General features: G+C 44.0%; 1 protein-coding gene across 2 annotated transcripts in view; it reads right to left on the bottom strand.

Annotated features, from left to right (window-relative positions):
* Nucleotides 1–996: 996 nt before the first annotated feature.
* Nucleotides 997–21322, bottom strand: part of skic2 (SKI2 subunit of superkiller complex) — a 36608-nt gene continuing 16282 nt past the window's right edge. Inside the window, exons 15-29 of one of the 2 annotated variants that reach the window (XM_016991807.2) lie at nucleotides 18224–18323; nucleotides 17605–17817; nucleotides 15769–15879; nucleotides 15495–15606; nucleotides 13947–14065; nucleotides 13327–13464; nucleotides 12827–12964; nucleotides 10016–10129; nucleotides 9323–9485; nucleotides 7691–7817; nucleotides 6973–7183; nucleotides 6262–6372; nucleotides 4253–4471; nucleotides 3064–3204; nucleotides 997–1285 (exon numbers count right to left, since the gene is read on the bottom strand). In XM_016991807.2, the coding sequence (XP_016847296.2) occupies nucleotides 1085–1285; nucleotides 3064–3204; nucleotides 4253–4471; nucleotides 6262–6372; nucleotides 6973–7183; nucleotides 7691–7817; nucleotides 9323–9485; nucleotides 10016–10129; nucleotides 12827–12964; nucleotides 13327–13464; nucleotides 13947–14065; nucleotides 15495–15606; nucleotides 15769–15879; nucleotides 17605–17817; nucleotides 18224–18323 (2218 nt within the window). In that variant the 3' untranslated portion in view covers nucleotides 997–1084. The remainder of the gene's footprint in view (nucleotides 1286–3063; nucleotides 3205–4252; nucleotides 4472–6261; nucleotides 6373–6972; nucleotides 7184–7690; nucleotides 7818–9322; nucleotides 9486–10015; nucleotides 10130–12826; nucleotides 12965–13326; nucleotides 13465–13946; nucleotides 14066–15494; nucleotides 15607–15768; nucleotides 15880–17604; nucleotides 17818–18223; nucleotides 18324–21322) is intronic. The other variant, XM_003217997.4, reaches the window with a different exon arrangement.

The following is a 21322-nucleotide window of genomic DNA, read 5'->3' as shown; positions in this document are numbered from 1 at the left end:
GGAATGCCATGTTTTCTGGCCCCAGTGTTTCATCCACTTCACCATTTGAGAACTACTGTGAAGAGGACAAATATCTGACTTCAAATGATCTTGGCTACAATTGGGCCAAGTGGGACCTCCTGGTGTTGACGGATTGCAGCTCCCATCAAGCACAGCTAAATGACATCTAGAATCTGGCTCAAAGAGTTGAATAAAGTTCTCAGCTGTATTGCACATTTGTGGGATGATTTTCGGGGCAAGAATCATGCAGAAACAAACTGAACCAAAATATTTCCAATGACAGAGACTGGAAACGATTTTCAGGGAACAGAACTAGATCAAGGGGAGAGGTGTCAAACTGATTTTCATCAAGGGTCACATCAACCTTATGACTGCCTTAAAAGGGTCGTTGAATCCATGGTTGGAGCATCTATGGATACTGAGGAACAACTTTACTTTTTAACGTAGAGATTAGTACTCTTTGGTTTTTACCAAATTTGGGTCCCCAGATGTTATTGAAGGACAACTCCCATCACTTTTGATTATCCACCATGCGGGCTTGGAGTAATGGAAATTGCAACCCAGTGGCACTTGTGACTCAGAGGTTGTTTAAAGTCAGGAATCACACCTACAAGTCTTGTATCTAAATCTAAACTCCACTCTCCTGACTGAACAGAACTGCAGTCTTTCAGATGTTACTGTACCATAACTCCCATCAGCTCTAGCCATTATGTCTAATGATGAGGAATACAGGGATTGCAGTCCAGCATCTGGAGGGACATATAAAATACATGGTGAGCTGTATGCAACCCGTGGTCCTTGAATCTGACACATGCAAACTAGGGACTTTAATAAGTCAGTGGGTGAGATGTTCCCCACAACTGTCACGTGTCTCTATGAGTAGCAATTCTCCATTTTGAACACACACCTGAGCTGAATGGGTTTGCGTGCTGCAAAAATAGGTCCCTTTCTATTGTATTTGTATGACCTACAGTAAATCTCCCATTTCCACTCCTGTTGACAATAAAGCATCTTTTATTCTTGATCTCAGCCTCTCAGAGGTCAGAAATTTCTCCCAAGGAAGTGAGATGGACCCAAAGGCACCTCATTGAGTGTAGAGGCTGGCAGCAAACACTATGTCCCTCTTGATCATGTTGGAAGCTGCTTCCATCTTGGCATGGAGCGTGGGCTCCCCAGTGACCCGGGCAGCATTGCGCATCTCGCGGCAGGTCTCGTCCAAGCGTTGGATGCAGCGAACAATTATACCTTCCTGCACGTCTGTCAGGCGGGCGATTTCGGCAAATGGCTTGGGAGGAAACAACAGGATCAGTTAGCTCAGAGGTGTCAAACTCACAGCCCTCTAAATGTTTGAGCCTCCAACCTCCAGAAGCCCTAGCCAGCTTGTCCAATGGCCAGGAATTCTGGGAGCTGAAGTTCAGAACACCTGGAAAAAAACACGTTTGACCCCCACCAATTTAGCTAGCATAGCCTCGTGCTCGTCTTCAGATTGACCAGCTGGGACTGGGTATGAGACCAAGCTTTAATTCTCTTCTTTTAAAGCCATGCTGATTCAGAAAAGATATTGCCTCCCCTATATCTGCTTTTGTGTTCGATTATATTTTCAACTTGTAAAATTCATATGAGAAAAAAATCTTGTTCTACAAAATTTGCACCACCCCCCCCCCCCTTCCTTCCAGAACACGGGCTCTTTGGTCTGGTTCATACTAGGACAGAAACTCCCAGCTATAATGAGTATTGTTAATATACAGTATTCAAAACATTTCATATACTGTATACAGTATGGTCCTTGTACCTGCACTTCCAACACAATATACTTTATATCAGAGCTGCTTGACTGGTGGCCCTCCAGGTGTTTGGGACTCAAACTCCCAGAAGCACTTGCCAGCTGTAATTCAAAACACCTGAAGGGCCACAGGTTGTGCCATACTGCCTTATATACCCAGGTATAACTCTAGAAATTTTAGTTATAAAAGGTTGAAGATCTCCAAAATTGGGTCGACATAATAATAATAATTACTATATTTTGTATTATATGTGGCATTAATCTTGCCATTATGTAAGACCACTCTGGGTCCCCCTGGGGGAGAAGAGAGGTATATTAATTAATTAATTAAATAAATAAATAATATTAACAACAGCCAGCAGAGTGTCTGCTGTGGACTCATCTTGTTGTGTTTCAAATAATAATAACTTTATTCAGTGTGAGTACTGTATAGAGTGGTGTAGACGTAGCCCATCTCGAGAGAACCTAAAAGAACGACTGACTCTTAACTCACTTCCATGGGCTTTTGGGGCTTTTTGAATGCCCGAGTTGCAACATAAGGCAGTGGCCAGGGGCAACACTGATGTTTTCTCTTCTTCATGGAATGAACCTTGACTTATCCATAGATCATATCAAAATCTATAATTTTTATCCCTGAGGTTAACCTACGCATCACTATATATAGCAGCCTCTGTAGCCATTTTAGCCCCCCAACACACCTAGAGATTCTTAAGAGGTATTCTCTCTCGAAATCTCTAGGTTCTCCAGCATGACTAAGGAAGCTGACCACAGAGTCACACTGGGGGGCCTCGAGATTCCTAGTAAGAACATTTTACATCAAATTTGTAAATAATAAAATCTACAAAAGTCAAACCTGCAAATGTGAAGGGAAGAAAGTGTAACCCATCCAAGTACTACCCAGGGCTAACTTTGATTAGCTTGCAAGATCAGACAGGATTTGGTCCCTTTCAGAGTCTTTATGGTATAGGTAGTCATGTCTAAGGTGACCAAGTGTATACATCGAGAAAACAAGCCTGTTCCCTCTTCCTTATGACAAGCTTTCAAATATTTAAACATGGCTATCATGTCTTATCTCAACCTTCACTTTTGCAGGCTAAATATATCCAGCACTTGAAGCCACTCTTCATAGGGATTCATGGTCTCCAGACGTTTGATCCTTTTTAGCCGACCTCCTCTGGACATGGTCTAGCTTTTCCATATCCCTCTTGAATTGTAGTGCCTAGAACTACTGGACACAGTCTTCCAGGAAAGTGGACCAGTCATAAAGTCCAAATGCTTACCATGCCACGGGCCCATTCGTAAACCACCTCTACCAGCCCAAATTTGTACTGCTCCACGAAGTCCTCCACCGACTCCTGTAGACCACACTTCCGCTGTAACAGGGCAATCTCCTCTGCCACTGATCGGATGTGCTCTATGCCCTGAAGGTTAAAAGGGAACAGGGAATCATGACCCACAAAGCCCAGGCTCATGAATAGCTAGGTCCCAACTCCCAGAGTTCCTGATCATGAGCCTGTATAAGCTGATAGGATTTGGGAGTCCGAAACATCTGGAAGGCACTAAGTAGGGAAAAATTAAGTCTGCAGTCAAAAATTAATTTCTCCAGTGTTTCGGGTTGCCTTATGAATGTAAGAGCGAATGCTGAGAGCCCATCTTGTCCCGCATGGTGATTTCACAGTTGACAGCCACTTTTCCCCTGAGTAGGACCTGAGAGCAATGTCAAACTTGTGCTCATTCACCCCAGCAAGCAAGTTCCAGAGGCATACTGAAGATGTATCTGTTGCAATGAGTAGCCATTAATAGCGCCCTCTGGAATGTATGTATTCAACCTCATAGAATCATAAAATGAGAAGAGATTCCAAGGGACAACCAGTCCAATCCCATTATCTCATGTAGGGACACATCCCAAGTACTCCCAACAGATGACCATTCAGCCTCAATTTTAAAATGTAGACTAGAATAATAGAGTTGGAAGAGACAACATGGGCCATCTAGTCCAACTCCCTGCCATGCGGCAAAGCATAATCAAAGTATCCCTGAAAGATGGCCATCTAGCCTCTGTTTAAAAGTTTCCAAGGAAGGAGCTTCCACCACACTCTGAGGCAGAGAGTTCCACTGTTGAACAGCTCGTAAGTTCTTCCTAATGTTCAGGTGGAATTTTATTTTCTGTAATATTCCTTCCTCTGAGTCCTAGTTTCAAGGGCAGCAGAAAATAAGCCTGCTCCATCTTCCTGATGACAACCTTTCACATACTTATACGTGGCTATCATGTCTCCCCTCAACCTTCTCTTCCAGAGAAGGAGGCTCCATCACATCCCCTGGCAGTATATTCCACCACTGAACAACTCAGTATCTGGAAGCTGTCCCTACTTGGCAGCCATCACTGCACCTTGAGGCAAAGGCGTTCCAGAATTTCATGATACACACCATGAAAGATTTCGCCTATGGTCCCCGCTCCCACTTCCTCACCTTCTGGAGGACAGAGGGAAGCTGTGGCTCCTCTTGGGTGCGCACTTGGCAGACAGTGCAGCTGAGCAAGGCCACAATCTCCTCTGGCCGCAGATCCGTCAGGGCGTTGTCCAGGAGTAGCTGCGTCAGGAGCAGCTCATGGTTGCTGATCTGGCGGGCCACGCTTCCCTTGAGCTCCACAGCTCCATTTTCATTTATGTAGCCCAGAGAACGGAGGACCTAGAATTTGAAAAACAAGGAAGAGTGTGATTTTTGTGAGGAAGAGGGATACAGCATCCCAGATTTGCCAGGCAACACCTATCTCCTGGCTTCATCTTGTGAAGGAACTAGAGGTCTCTCTCACAATGTTAATTCTGCTACAGGACTTAGTATGGATACGCAAAGCTGCAGCCCTTGCCTTCCCCTTCTCCAGGAAAGCATGATATGGCCAAGGTCAAGGCTCCTTAAACTTTTCCCACTCACTCACGTCCAGAGAGCACTGTGAACCCAAACACTGTGGATCAAACCTGGCAAAGGTACTCAACATGAGCAACTTTCAATTCTGGTGGGGTTTGAGTCCCGCTGGGGAGATAGGGCAGGTTATAAATAAAGCGTTGTTGTTGTTGTTGTTGTTGGGAATTCATCTGTGAATCTGGAAGTTTTAGCATACAATCAAAGAGCATTTTGAATCCAACCAGCAATGGATCTGGACCACATATCGCAAACATACCCAATATGGCCAACTTTGAATACTGGCGGGGTTTGAGGAGTACTGAGTCAGGATTTGGGAACTGTACTTCACCTACAATCAAAGAGCAATGTGAACCCAACCATCGATGGATCTGGATCAAAGTCTTGCCACACATACTCAGTATGGCCAACTTTGAATACTGGCAGGGTTTGTGGGGAACTGACCCATGATGTTGGGAGTTGGAGTTCACCCACATCCTTATGCATTTTCAAATGGGAGTATTCATAAAAACAAGAGCAAAGATTGACTTTTTATAATAAGTAGTGTTACAAATTGCCTAACTTGGGCAACACTGAGTACCTAAGCTAGTAAGTACATAGGTGAAGGTATACATAGTAGGTGTGTAATAGGTGTAGAAATCAAACGATTATTGATAATAAATGCATATTTGTAAGGCTTGCTAAACAGACTGATTATAGTCATATATCTTCAATTCATTTCTGACCTATGACAACATAATCAGGCCTTGATTTTGGGATTGTTGTTTTTTTTTAGCAAGCTTTATTGAGAGGGGTTTTTGCCTTTCTTTGAAGCAGACAGAGGAAAGTCGCCCAGCAGGGTTAAGTGACCGAGCAGGAATTTGAATAAATCTTGACCTTTTACATTGCTCAAACCACTACACGCGTATCAAACTCAAGGCCTGCCATGCCATTTTATGTGGCCCAGATGCCAAACTACAACTCCATGTATTAGATATCATGACTGGAGCTGATGGGAGTTGGGAGACAGTGACTTCTGGAAAGCTGCAGTTTGTTCTGTCTAGTCAGGAGAGTGGGATCTGAATTTAGATACACAGCTTGTGGATATGACGTCTGTTTTTAACATCATTTAACCTTTCTCCAACCTCAGAACCACAAGTACTGCTGGGTTGCAATTCCCATTACCCCCAGTCAGCATGGAGAATAATCCAAAGTGGTGGGAGTTGTCATTTGATAACACTTAGGAACCTAAATTGGGTAAAAAGTAAGAGCACTGACCACTATGTAAAAAGATTATAGTTGGTCCTCTGTATCTATGGATTCTCCGTCAATTGATTCAATGGTCCTTTGAAGGCAACCATAAGGCTCATGCGGCCCGCGCTGAAAATAAATTTGACACTGCTGCACTACACCATGCTGTCTCTTTTTTTTCCTTTTTGAAATTATTTTATTTATTGTTTGACACAAACAGTCTAATATACAATCAGATAATATACATTAAAAATAATGTAATGTGTCTAGATCTGTCTCTTTACATACATGGCATGAAATATTGGTCATAGGATGTTTGATGCTCTTACCTCAACACGCTGGTGATACTCCGGCAGCAGCAGGAGGGACTGGTCAGAAAGCAGGAATCGCAGTTTCTCCAGTTCCTCCAGCACCCGTTGCCGTTCTCTGAATCGCACAAACTAGAAGAGATGGAAAGAAAAAAGAAGTGTGCGATGATGCAGTTTGTGAAACTCTTAGCAACGCTGAACCAAGATCAGACTTTTAGAGTATGAAAATCATAAATCAGAGAAAGCTATACATAAGGAAAAAATGGAACATATAACCACTGCAATGCTTGAGCTGAGTGGACTAAAGTTGGAAAGAAATGGGACATTTTGACTAAGATTGTGCAGGAAGAGCACAATCAAAGCTCCACTGACAGATGGTCTTCTAGCCTCTGCTAGAAAGCCTCCAGAGAAGGAGAGCCCACCACACTCGGAGAAGAGCCAGAGAGATCAACAGGATGTAAATAAAATAAATAAATAGAAAATAAATAGAGTTGTTACGAGCCTATAAATATAAATGGGCAACATGTGGTCATCCAGTTTTGTTTGTTCCACAACACCTATCATCCACAACCAACAGCCCATGACAAGGGATCATGTGGGGTGCCGTTTCAGGTCCCCAACACTTGCCCTACAAGGTGATTTGGCTCATGTTGGCTAGAGATTCTAGCAGCCAAATCTAAAAAAAAGTAACTTCCCCTAGCTTTTCAAGAAATTCCCCTGTTGTCAACTGACCTCCACGTGGAAGCGGGGGCTGTGCACGCACTGGAATCCCAGTAAAATCTCCTCCAAGTGCCGGGTCTTGATCACACTCTCCACCACTTCCAGATCCTTTAGCTGAAGGTCATTAATGGGGTCCAAGAACGGGAGGCCTTCCGGGTCACCCTCGGCCAAGCGCAGCAGTTCTTGGGTTGCTGTGGCTGCAGATGGTCCAGGTGGATCATTCCTGCACACGAAGAAAGCAAATAAGGTGGGGGCTCCAGAACACTTTTTAGGCTTGAACCCAACAGCTTAGGCTCAAGATCCCCCAATAAACACCTACTTTTGCCCTCAAGTCAATACATTGACCGTCAACATTTGACTGTGTGGTCTTCAAAGATGTTTTCATGGGGCACACTGTGGCCCAGATCCAACATGCCTGTAGCATAGCATAAATGCCCACATATTGACATAAGCCATGGATGTACTACTCAATCATGAAGACTAGCAACCTTGTGTGCAATTGCTCTATACTACATACACAATGAACAACCACAATGTAAAGTATCAAATGCACAACTACATCACGTACCTTGCAACTTGAGAAGGCACAACACTAATGAAAATGCAGCCTGTGCAACTCGGTTTCCAAATATGTTCTGTGTGCAGTAGTCCCTTTTTGACACTACACCCAGAGGAGGACTTGTACATGCATATGTTCCTCAATCATTTTCAACCTTTCCTTGCAGCTCACCTGAATCTGGGGATCTGTCGCTTCTTGAAATCCTCCAGAATACGCTCAGCATTGATGCGCAGGGTTTTGGTGGTGATGCCAAAAATGTCAGATGGGCCCAGCTTCTTGATGGTATGCCCACAGGGGCCTGCACAGAATTGAGGAGGGAAAGGTTTTAACAAATGACTATCGTCAGCCGTAACTCAGAATAGACATTGACTACATCTCTCATGTGGGTTTTCTACCAGAATCACACTTTCCCCAGCTACATAAATTATAAACTATTTTGAAAAATGAAGTTACTAGCAAGTATGCTCTTGCTAGAAGTATCAGGGAAAGTCTACTAATAAAAGGATGCTGACCATAGGCTGGGCTGTGGCGCAGGCTGGATAGCAAGCTAGCTGCAACAAATCACTCTGACCAAGAGGTCATGAGTTCGAGGCCAGCCCGTGCTTGCGTCTTGTCTCTGTCTCTGTTCTATGTTAAGGCATTGAATGTTTGCCTTTATGTGTGCAATGTGATCCGCCCTGAGTCCCCTTCGGGGTGAGAAGGGTAGAATATAAATGCTGTAAATAAATAAATGTTTCCATGCTCAAACCTTCTTGCTTTTTTCCTGTGGTAAATCTAAATCTTCATAGCATTTAATATTCAAAAGTTATATTTGCATGAGACTGTTTGCTACATCTTTCCACAATATGCTACTAGAACACCTCCCAACAAAGGATTCCCCCAGGCAGGAAGCAGCCAGACTTTGAAGCTGCAAGGCCATTCAATGCTAATCAAGGTGGCCAGTTGCAGCATTCATACTTGCCTCAAACAGACAAGAGTTCTTTCTCCCACCCTGGACATTCCACAAATATATAAACCCCACTTGCCTAGTTTCCAACAGACCTCACAACCTCTGAGGATGTCTGCCATAGATGTGGGCGAAACATCAGGAGAGAATGCTTCTGAAACATGGCCCTACAACCCGGAAAACTCACAGCAACCCTGCTACTAGAACTCTTGATTTTTCTTCCTTACTATTGCAAAACCACAAATCTACCCCAGTGATATTATGGCAAAATATGAAGTCCAGGCAATCACTGTTCTGATTGTCCCAACAGATCAACTGTACATCTCAAAGGAATCTAAAAATGCAGCCAGCTTTTTGATCTGTGTTGATAATGCAGATTTTATTCCCACCAGGATGTCTTTTGTACAGCTAATGAGCCTTAATTGCAGAAGGGGCTCTGTGTCTCACTAGTCTGTGTGACATGAAGTGGGAGGATACAGAATAGGGCCTTCTCAGCTGTGGCACCCCAACTGTGAACTGCTTTTCCTTGGGAGATGTTTGTGCAAATGCTGATAAAGGGATGGACAGAAGTGTTTCAATAAACAAACAAACACCTGCTTCAAGACTAAGTCACCTCAAAATACCTTTGCATTGGCACAGGGACACAACAATATACAGTCATCCCTCCTCATTTGCAGGTTAAATTCTTGTGGATTTTGCCTAAGTGAGTGAGCAAGGAAATATTCCCTTAGACAAGGCATTCCTATTGGCAGTTAGGAATTGTAGGAATTGAAGTCCAAATACCTAGCAGGACAGTTTGCCCATGCCTGCCTTAGACATATTCCTGTTCCATCTTGTGCGACATGCCATTGTCTTACCCTCTGGAAGGAAGAGCTTGGTGCGCAGCAGGTCATTGGGCAGGGGCACTTCTGAAGGAGAGGAAAGATGAGTCTGCGTGTCCGTCTCCTTATCTTCCTCGGGGGGCTTTTTCTCACATATCACCAGGGTGCTAAAGGTCCGGTTGGCAGCATCAGAAGACACCTGAAGTTGGGAGTCCAACAACTGGCTTTGGAAAGGTATCAGAAGGCTGTGTGTCTAAAAAAATAAGCACAACCACTCCCCCACCCCCATATGACTTTCAGTCCAAACTAAACCACAATTGAGCACTGCAGAAAAGTAATAGTTAACTCACACACTTGCCCTTTACAGGTTGAGCAACCCTTTTCCAAACTCCAAAATGGCTTCTCATGTTTTTATAATAGAACTAACTAGGAAATGACATTTATAACCTGGAACAAAAATTGTGTTACCCAGTGTCATTTCAGATTGAGTTTTGTTAGTTGTTGTAGGCTGGTGTTTTATATCAAGAAAAGAAATGGGTGGGGTCTTTTTGTTTTGCATAATTTGTCTCTCTGATACGTCTTTTTTTTTTTTAACAACTGTAGATTAATTTCTTTGAATAATAACACACACACACACAATCAGAAAGCTACAAAAGAACATGCAACATGTGCAGACAGTTTTATACCATGAATCTCAGATTCCTGAGTACAACAGGAAGTGGTACCCACCATCCCTACCTGCAAAATCATCCCCAGGGCATTCTTGTGCTCTTGGTTGTTCACCACGATCACTCGCCCCACAGAGAGGGCCTTCAAACCATTCAGCGATTCCATGACTCGCCTCTGAAATGAGAAACAACCAGATAGGAACCCATAGGTGCACCCACCTTGCTATCAATGGAAGGAACACTAGAATGGAAAGAACATGGACTCCACCCTTCCCCAACCCCCATCAATCCCAGCTCCATATCAAACCCTGACTGTGGATGATAGATGCTGCAGCACAGGACTGAGGAAAGACCTGTTCCTCCATAAGGTTTTTCTCCCGGTGGCTTCCATGTAAATGGTGTGGTTACTCTGCTCTGAGTTTTGACCCAGGATTTAAAGGTGTCATAGACAGAACGCCTCCAAATAGAATACAACACAGTTTATTGAGGTTACAGAACTAAAAATTGCCCGTAGGAAACAAAAGACTAGGCAAACACTGGTCTTCAGTATGAAAAGTAACAAAAATAGCTTCGTTTGAGTTTAAACAGTTCAAAAGAATAAACCGGATTAAACAAGTTTAATCCGGGTTAAATCAAAGATGCTTACTTCAGCCTGGCAATTAAACAAACAAAAACTGGTTAACAAAAGGTCAAAATGAACACAAAACCCAGCAGCAGATTCCCCTCTGCTACTCAAGAGCTACAGAAGTAACTTGGGCTGTTGCTCCACCGTGCAACGGGCGAAAACCAGGTCCAGGCACATCAATCAGGGCAACGACGGTCAGCGGGGTCCCAATCCAGTCCGAGGTCGAAAGCCAAACGCAGTCATCTAAGGTTCCACAAGTTCCACCGATAGCCACAGAAGGGTTAGTCCAGAGTCGTAGTCAGTCAGTCAGTCCAGCATCAATCCAGAGTTGGCAAATAATGTCCGTCAAAAAGATGACGGAGGTCCAAGGTATCCAGCAAACGAATCACACCCGTCTTCAGGAAGTTCCCCAACAAGAGCCCAAGCGTTCGTCCAGATTACCTTGCCCAACGCAATTAGCCATTGATTCTAGACCCCATTTTATGCCAGTTCATAACTCCTCATCGCTGTCAGCTGCTATCCTAATTCCAGGTACCTCCTCATCATCATCCTCATCAGAACTAAAACACCTTTGACTACGCCCCACAGCATCCCCAGCTGTGGATCCCGTTCCATCCCTCCAGCCCGTCCACGGGTCCGATCCTGCAACCCGCCAGTCGCCTCCCATGCTATCATTGCCAGTGAAACCCAAATCCTCTCTCACACGAGTCCATTCCATGTCATCCTCCTCTGAGCTAACCACCTCTTCCTCCATTCCCTCGGTAAAACCCTCAAAGGAGTCTTCGTCAGTTGGTTCTGCAAATAAGTCCCGGAGCCGTTTCCTTTCACGCTCCTCAAAAGAGTCTGACTCTCGAGGAGTCTTACGACCTCATCTCCTAGTATCGGAGCCAGAAGGCTCAACCATAACAAAAGGCATTATTCAAAGTGCACAAACCTGTTCTCTAAACAGTTTAAATACCTTGGAGAAGCTCAATAATAATAATAATAATAATAATAATAATAATAATAATAATAATAATAATAATAATAATAATATTTTTATTTCCTACCTGCCTCTCCTTTCAACTTGAAGTAGAGCACCACAGAGTCAAACACATCTATACAATCCCATATTGTATTTATTCAAATCTAACTCACTTTTTTGGGCTAAATCACTTTCTCAAAATTAGGATACACATTAAATTCTTAGTGTTGAGCTACAGGGGAAGCTGCTTTAGGAGCATCTGGAGCTCCTATTTGATGGATGTCATTGGTAATTTAATTGTCATAACTCAATGTTATGTAATCTGGGATTTGTGGTTTGGTGAGACATCCACACTCTTTGGCAGAGAAGGCTCAAGGTCTTGTAAAATTACAGCCCACATGACCCCATAGCATTGAGCCAGGGCAGTTAAAAGTGGATTCATTCTACAGCAGAGATGCACGTAAGCTTTCTTTTCCATTGCTGGAAGCTTTGGTGTTCTAACACTTTTGTTTTTAAAGAGGGGATCCCAAGCAGGCAGCAACTGTAATGGCCATTTTACAGAATTCACCTTTTGCTGCTGCACATTACATTACTCAGGAAATACTTTTTTTGGTTTCAGGGTTTTGAAAATGGAGGTGTGCATTTGATTGGATGGCACATTAGACTTGAGTAAATACAGGTATTAAAACATAGTTTAAAATGCAACCATAAAAGCATATATTAAAAAACATAGGTATTAAAATACAAAAGTTAAAACACAATAACAGAGAATGTGATTTAAAAGTCATAGTTAAAATAGACTAGGTAGGCCTTCAGCTTTGTTTGCAATCTGCACAGCTGATTTAGCCTCAGAGCAGAATCACAAAGATGGAATCAACAAAGTACAGGCTTTCTCCACCTTTTGCTGCTTTGCTTTCTGATACCTTATTATCTCAGCACTTTCAAATGGGAACTTTCATTGACAAGAGGTCTACTGTTTTCGTCAGTTCTTTTGCCAGCAAGGCTCAATTAGGACTACTTGAACACAAGTGTGCAGTTCCAGGGCTTGCCTGTAGAAAGAGCAGACCCCTCCCTAAATCACTTCTGAATGCATGCAAGGGCTCTTTTGGCTGGTAGGCTGTTAGGAATTGTAGGAGTTGAAGACCAAAAGCCATCTGGAGGGCTGAAGTTTGCCCATGTCTGCCCTAGAGCATATCTGAGTCATATATCTAGGATATCCACCAGTCAAACCTGAGGCAGGAAGAAAAACAAAGCAAGGAAATTGACTTTCTCAAATCAGTTACCTGTATGAATTCCCGAATTTCCTGCAAATCTTGGACTGCCCGGTAATATTCTTCCAAATCACTGAGCTGTCCTGTTGTATCTGGTATTTCCATGTTGGCCAAGATGGAGCTCAGCTGGGCAATCCTGTACTCATGGGCCTGGGAAGTGTGGGCAGAGGGAAGATACAGCACTGAAAAGAGCAGAGGAACAGGAAAACCCTATGCTTTCCTTCCCATCTCATCCTGAAAGTCCTCTGGCAGCAAAGAACAGCACAGTGGAAATGTTTAAGAAGCCTCACTCTATATAAGATTATCTCAGATATAACTAGATAGTCATGTCATCTCCCAGTCTCCTCACAATCGCCACCATCTATAGTTTCTTCCTGTTTTCTCTCCCACCTACAATTCAAAATCCGGGATAATTGAGGGGAGGTGTTCATACATCCCATAAGGTTTCAAGGATCACATTTCCATTACCCCAGTCAGCAGAGGTAGTGCACTTTTGTACATCACCTTCCTACCTTGCTGTCCTTCCGGGTGTGGAACTCAGAGAAGCTCCTCTTCATCATGTCCTCCACGCGAAGGGCTTCTACCCTTAAGAGATTCAGGATCATGGTGTAGGTTAAGCGGAACTGGGACTGCAGCTGAGTTGGTTTGCCCTAAAGAAAGAGGACAAAGGTTAGAGCAGGCTTGGGCAAACTTCGGCCCTTTAAGTGTTTTGGAGTTGAAGTCCAAAACACTTACTGTATTTTCAAAATAAGTACTGAAACAATTAAACAGGAAATAACACTTTCAAACCAGGAACAGAAAATGTTTCAAATTTTGTTACATAGTGTTATTCTACCCTGTATATCCTGAAATCTCCAAAGCCAGATAGGGGATGGTTGATTGATTGCTGAACTTTTTTCCAGTTCAGGAGGACCCTGATAGCCTCTCTACAAACACTATTTGCAAATTTTAAAAAATAGTTTAGTTCTAGTGTATAGCATGCAGCTCTGTAATTATCGTATTTCTAAAATCTCAATTTCTATGTTTTACTTTGTTTTTCTTGAAAACAAACGTATTTTAAAAAAATACAAAATGCTATATGAGAAAAAGATGCCAAAAGAAAGAGAGAGGAAAGAGAGAAACAGTCACTCACCAACATCATCCGGTGAAGATCAGCCATCTCAGGCACTTGGTTTTTGCACAGAATGATCACCATCCCAGTAGTATCAAGGCCACGGCGACCAGCCCGGCCTGCCATCTGGATATATTCAGCTATTCAAAAGGATGCCAGCAAAAGAAAATATGAACAGAGATTGTGACACTAAGAGCCAAATGTAGTTAGCTGTATGCCCTAGGTGTACTAGGGCATACACCTAGTAGATTTAAGCACGACAATGGACCAAGTTTCATTTTTGCTTCTCCACAATCACAGAGTAAATTGCCTCCAGGCCACCAAAGGTGCATCTATACAGGGGTCCCCAGACTAAGGCCCGTGGGCCAGATGCAGCCTTCCAAGGTCATTTATCTGGCCTGTGACCTCAGTTTTAGACTTAGGCTCACCCTAAGTCTGAAATGACTTGAAGCCACACAACAACAACAACAGCAATCCTAATTAACTTGACTATCTCATCAGCAAGAAGCAGGCCCACACTTCCCATTGAAAACCTGGTAGGTTTATGTTGGTTAAAATTGATCTTATTTTTAAATATTGTATTGTTTTTTCATTGTTGGGGTTTTTTTTGCACTACAAATAAGACATGTGCAATGTGCATTGGAATTTGTTCTTTTTTTCAAACGATAATTTGGACCATCAACAGTATGAAAGATTGTGGACCAGCCCTCTGCTTAAAAAGTTTGAGGACTCCTGCTGTAGAATGAATGTTTTTGGCACCACTTTAACTATAATGACTCAATGCTATGGTATGTGGTAGCTGTAATTTTAAAAGGTCTTGAGCCTCCTCTGCCAAATAGTGGTGATGCCTCTCCAAACTACAACCATATTTTAAGTTGTATTGTAATGCTTTTTAATTGTGAACCGCTTTGAATCTCTGTATGGAGAGAAAAAGCATGATATAAATAAACATAATAATAATAACTCTGAGGTTTTCACAGCATTGAGCCATGACAGTTAAAGTGGCACCAAACTGCATTCATTCTACAATGTAGATGTTGTCTTGCTGCTATTTTAATCTTGCTGATTTAAAATTAAATGGGAGAATGACTTATTGTTTTGTGCTTGTTTGTTTTCAATTGGAAGAGAAGCGGCAATGCAAGGTTACGTCAGTTGCATGCAAACATAAACACATTTTGAAAATGGGCCCAAAAGGAGCACCAATAGAGACAACTGTGCTGCACTGCTGTTTCTCTTGTCATAAAACAAGCAATGCGACCCAGACCATTGTCCCTAGTGTTTCATCTTTTTCAGTTCCAAAATATGCAGTTGGAATAACAGCTGGATAAGCAATTGGGTGAGTAAACGTTAATAAACTTTTCTCATGTTTTTATGATAGAACCAATTAGGAATTGACATTTACAACCTAGGAACAAAATATAGTGTCCTCAAACCTATAAAGTCAAAACCATAAATGCAGAGGGACAACTGTGTTTTAAGGCTATAGTTAGCCATCCTGGTTTTGATAAAGAATATATCTCCAGGCAGGGAGAAATTAAATTACTCTAGATTCCAGCTTCTTTCCCCTACCTGGCACCAGGTCCCGGAAATTTGTGCCATCGTGTTTACGGATCGAATCGAAGACCACGGTCCTGGCTGGCATGTTCACCCCCATGGCAAACGTCTCTGTGGCAAAGAGGATCTAAATGGAAACAAGAGGAGAAGCCGTGCTGAAGGATGCTTTTCTAATGCAACGTCCCACTAGTCCAGGCATAGGCAAACTTTGGCCCTCCAGGTGTTTTTGACTTCCACTCCCACAATTGCTAACAGCCTCCCCCTTCACAATAAGGCCAACAGGACTCACTTTGACAAGGCCCTTGCTGAACAGCATCTCTACTACCTCCTTCAGGATGGGCAGGATGCCACTATGGTGGACCCCAATGCCACGCTTCAAGAGGTCCACCATGTGAAGAACCTGAAAGAATAAACATGAGGGGGTTGAATACATTTTTTGAAAGACTTGTGGCCTGCTTTCTTCGATTTCTCTACTTTTATATGTCCAATTTGAAAAAGGAGACAGTCATTAAAGAGACAAGAGACAGAAGTTATCTATAGTCTGACCTGGTGCCTATATTATTTAGATTCAAATAGACAACTTTTCAGGAAAGTGTTGTTATTTGAAAGTCTTCATGCATTCTCTATGCCCCATAAAAACAGGGATCCTAGATATTCACAGGAATTTGGTTTTACACAAGTTCTTGTATATTATGTAAGAATATTTGAAAAAAATTGTTCCTGGTTTGAAAGTGTTATTTTCTGTTTCATTATGCATACGTTACTTTGAACATAGTTGTTAAACTCCAGAAATTTCGTTTTTGTGGCTGCCACAAACTACCGTGTTTTCCTGAAAATAAGACAGTGTCTTATATTAATTTTTGCTCCCAAAGATGTGCTAGGTCTTATTTTTAGGGGATGTCTTATTTTTCCATGAAGAAGAATTCACATTTATTATATACTGTACAGTAGTTGTCATCATAAACCAGCATAATCAGACAAACTGTGAATCCTATCAAGACTTTCTTGTTACTACCATTATTTCTATGTACAACAATCTATGGTATGTACATTTACCAATCCTGCAAGCTCTGGTGTTCTGTTTGGCAGGCATGCTTCCAAACAAAAACTTTTCTAGGTCTTACTTTTGGGGGAGGCCTTATATTTAGCAATTCAGCAAAATCTCTACTAGGTCTTATTTTCTGGGGATGTCTTATTTTCGGGGAAATAGGGTATGTTGAATTGGTTGAAACTTTGGAGATATTCATAGAAAAACTATAGCAAAATGTGCTGCAGGATGTCCCGCAAAAACAAAGCTTTTGCAATTTAGTAAACCTTTTCCATGTTTTTTATGAAAGAACCAATCAGGAAATGATGTTTATAACCCAGGAACATTATGGTGCTCCTTTATAGAAAATGGCAAAAATCAAGATTGACTTTTGGGATTTTTTTAATCAGGCAGGGAACTATTTTCAAGAACTTTAAGAGTTATAGGTTTTAACTGTTTATTTTATTTATAATACTGTTCATGTTTAATTCAGTTTCAAAGTTTTTATATTGGGTTGTATTGGTTTTATTAGGAGCCATGCTGAGTCTCTTTTTTAGAGGGAAAAGGTGAGATACAAAGGAGGAGGAGGAGGAAGAGTCTCCACTGAGCCATTAAACTCAGTGGGTAAGCTAGGATCAGCCTCTTTCTCTCTCTCTCTCTCTCTCTCTGGCCCCTTCTGCACTGCGATATGATCCAAATTATCAAAGCAGATAATTCACATTATCTGAACTATATGGTAGTGTAGACTCAAATAATCAAATTTGAAGCAGATAATGTGGATTATCTGATTTGATCATCTGGATTATATGGCAGTGTAGAAGGTGCCTCAGTGTTGTTACTGAGGAAAAAAATAAGGAAGAGAAGAGCCATGTATGGCATCTTGAACTTACTGAAGAGAAGATGGATTTAAATGAAGCTAATACCCAAATACATAAACTTATCCCCCTGCCTAAAACTCATATTCTCCTTCTTGATTGCACTACTGATTTTAGATTGAGGTCCCAAAGATGAAAAGAGCAGCAGCAGGTCAAAAGGCCCAATTCACATTTTTGCCACTCTGTAATGCAGAATATGTTTTCATGTTCTTGCTGCTCTGACCTGAGGCAACTGTCGGTCCGTGCCCTTAAGGCGGGAGATGCACTTCTGGAAGAAGACATGGATCTCACTTTTCTCAGTGGTGGTGGTCAAATCCACAGTGGTCAGCATGGAGGCATTCTCGTCACAGCGGTTACGGGAGAACGTGAAGGCCACCACTGGCAGCTGGTCCTTCTTCCGCAGCATGTCAATTAGTGACAGCCAGATGTTCTTGTCCTGGAGGGGATGCAATATGTCAAGGTTTGCTCAGAGCCAAGTTTCAGGATCTCTCCTCATTCCAGTTGGGAAAGCTGGGGCTTTACTCCCAATTCTGTTGCTACCTTCCTTCCTGTCTTTTCAGATATTCCAAAACATAAACTATTGGAGAATACTCAAGAGCAGGCATGGGCAAACTTTGGGAGTTGTGGGAGTTGAAGTCCAAAACACTTGGAGGGCCAAGGTTTGCCCATGCCTGCTCAAGAGGATAAGAAGGCTAGTTTTGCGGGTTTGGGGTCAGATTTCAATGGATGTAAAAAACAAAAACAAACCCTTACTTTGGTCTCCTCCAATTCTATGATTCTATCAAAAAGGACAAGAGGTTCTGTGAACACAGTAACCAACCCATGGGCTCGGCCCAGCATACCTGCCCTGGCCCGGCTCCTGCATGCATTGGCTGTTTGGCCCCAAAAGTCTGTGAGTGTTTGCTGGCCCGCTCCTTTTTGGCCTCCACAGCATCATAATACCTGGAGAAAAGCAAGTAAATGTGTTAAGGAAATTGCAGATACTAGGCTTGAGCGATCCATGAAAAAATTGATTCTAAACTCGCTTCAAAAGTAGGGGGCGCTAGCGTTTCGTTTCTGATGTCATTTCCGAATTTTGCCCCTCAAAAATTTCGAAAATTCGTTAATTTCAAAAGTAATTCGTTAATGGTGGACGCGCATGCACAGTGGCCAAAAAAAAACAGTGTGTGGGGGGGGAGACTTTGCAGGTCTCTCCCGCCCTCATTTTTTGAGCTATCTTCTTCAAACTTGGTACAGTGGTAGAACACATTTAACACTGATAGCTCACGAAAATTCAGAACATTTCCCTTATCGTCTGATTTTTGGCGAATTTTTATAGCTTTTATAATAAACCATTTTATAATAATTGCAGAAATCTGTTCCTGGTTTGGAAGTCTTATTTCCTGTTTCATTGGGTTGTCTTTACTTTGAAAGTCATTGTTCTACTTCAGAAACTTTGTTTTTGTGGCTGAAACTTTGTTAAATTGGTGGACTCAGGAAACCATAATGCACTACACCAGGAGTCCCCAAACTAAGGGCCGTTGGCCAGATGCGGCCCTCCAATGCCATTGACCTGGCCCCTGTCCTAAACTTTACACTTAGGGTTGACTTAAGTCTGAAATGACTTGAAGGCACACAACAACAACAATCCTAATTTTGGACTATTTCACCACAGTCTGGCCCCTCAACAGTCTGAGGGACTATGAACCCCTGCACTACATTACACCATGGTGTCTCTCTCTCTCTCTTTTTTTTAATGAATGCTCCCATGAGAAAATGTATGGGTGAACTACAATTCCCAAAAGTCTTGGGTCAACCATCCAAAACCCCCCTAGGATTCACAGCTGGTGTGTGCCAAGCTTGGTCCAGATCCATCACTTTTCTTCTTATCCCAGATTATCTGCAGAGAGAACTCATATAATCCAGTTTAAATCAGATAATCTGAAACTAGATCCTGGGATATAGGTTTAAAGCGCCCCAATAGCAAACAGCCAAGCACTCCAGCACACCCAGACCTCTCCCCCGCTCGTTCTCCAAAGCGGATTAAAGCCGCCCATTGCAAGCAACAGCCAAGCACTCCAGCACACCCAGACCTCTCCCCCGCTCGTTCTCCAAAGCGGATTAAAGCGGCCCATTGCAAGCAACAGCCAAGCACTCCAGCACACCCAGACCTCTCCCCCGCTCGTTCTCCAAAGTGGATTAAAGCGGCCCATTGCAAGCAACAGCCAAGCACTCCAGCACACCCAGACCTCTCCCCCGCTCGTTCTCCAAAGCGGATTAAAGCGGCCCATTGCAAGCAACAGCCAAGCACTCCAGCACACCCAGACCTCTCCCCCGCTCGTTCTCCAAAGCGGATTAAAGCGGCCCATTGCAAGCAACAGCCAAGCACTCCAGCACACCCAGACCTCTCCCCCGCTCGTTCTCCAAAGCGGATTAAAGCGGCCCATTGCAAGCAACAGCCAAGCACTCCAGCACACCCAGACCTCTCCCCCGCTCGTTCTCCAAAGCGGATTAAAGCGGCCCATTGCAAGCAACAGCCAAGCACTCCAGCACACCCAGACCTCTCCCCCGCTCGTTCTCCAAAGCGGATTAAAGCGGCCCATTGCAAGCAACAGCCAAGCACTCCAGCACACCCAGACCTCTCCCCCGCTCGTTCTCCAAAGTGGATTAAAGCGGCCCATTGCAAGCAACAGCCAAGCACTCCAGCACACCCAGACCTCTCCCCCGCTCCTTCTCCACAGCGGATTAAAGTGGCCCATTGCAAGCAACAGCCAAGCACTCCAGCACACCCAGACCTCTCCCCCGCTCCTTCTCCAAAGCGGATTAAAGCGGCCCATTGCAAGCAACAGCCAAGCACTCCAGCACACCCAGACCTCTCCCCCGCTCGTTCTCCAAAGCGGATTAAAGCGGCCCATTGCAAGCAACAGCCAAGCACTCCAGCACACCCAGACCTCTCCCCCGCTCGTTCTCCAAAGTGGATTAAAGCGGCCCATTGCAAGCAACAGCCAAGCACTCCAGCACACCCAGACCTCTCCCCCGCTCGTTCTCCAAAGCGGATTAAAGCGGCCCATTGCAAGCAACAGCCAAGCACTCCAGCACACCCAGACCTCTCCCCCCGCTCGTTCTCCAAAGCGGATTAAAGCGGCCCATTGCAAGCAACAGCCAAGCACTCCAGCACACCCAGACCTCTCCCCCGCTCCTTCTCCAAAGCGGATTAAAGCGGCCCATTGCAAGCAACAGCCAAGCACTCCAGCACACCCAGACCTCTCCCCTGCTCGTTCTCCAAAGCGGATTAAAGCGGCCCATTGCAAGCAACAGCCAAGCACTCCAGCACACCCAGACCTCTCCCCCGCTCCTTCTCCAAAGCGGATTAAAGCGGCCCATTGCAAGCAACAGCCAAGCACTCCAGCACACCCAGACCTCTCCCCCGCTCGTTCTCCAAAGCGGATTAAAGCGGCCCATTGCAAGCAACAGCCAAGCACTCCAGCACACCCAGACCTCTCCCCCGCTCCTTCTCCAAAGCGGATTAAAGCGGCCCATTGCAAGCAACAGCCAAGCACTCCAGCACACCCAGACCTCTCCCCCGCTCCTTCTCCACAGCGGATTAAAGCGGCCCATTGCAAGCAACAGCCAAGCACTCCAGCACACCCAGACCTCTCCCTCGCTCGTTCTCCAAAGCAGAATAAAGCGGCCCATTGCAAGCAACAGCCAAGCACTCCAGCACACCCAGACCTCTCCCTCGCTCGTTCTCCAAAGCAGAATAAAGCGGCCCATTGCAAGGAACAGCCAAGCACTCCAGCACACCCAGACCTCTCCCCCGCTCCTTCTCCAAAGCGGATTAAAGCGGCCCATTGCAAGCAACAGCCAAGCACTCCAGCACACCCAGACCTCTCCCCTGCTCGTTCTCCAAAGCGGATTAAAGCGGCCCATTGCAAGCAACAGCCAAGCACTCCAGCACACCC

The sequence above is a fragment of the Anolis carolinensis genome, chromosome 2, assembly GCF_035594765.1.
Source record: "Anolis carolinensis isolate JA03-04 chromosome 2, rAnoCar3.1.pri, whole genome shotgun sequence".
NCBI classification, from domain to species: Eukaryota; Metazoa; Chordata; class Lepidosauria; order Squamata; family Dactyloidae; genus Anolis; species Anolis carolinensis.
Note: the sequence above shows the minus strand (reverse complement) of the source record. Positions and strands in the feature narration are given on the sequence as shown.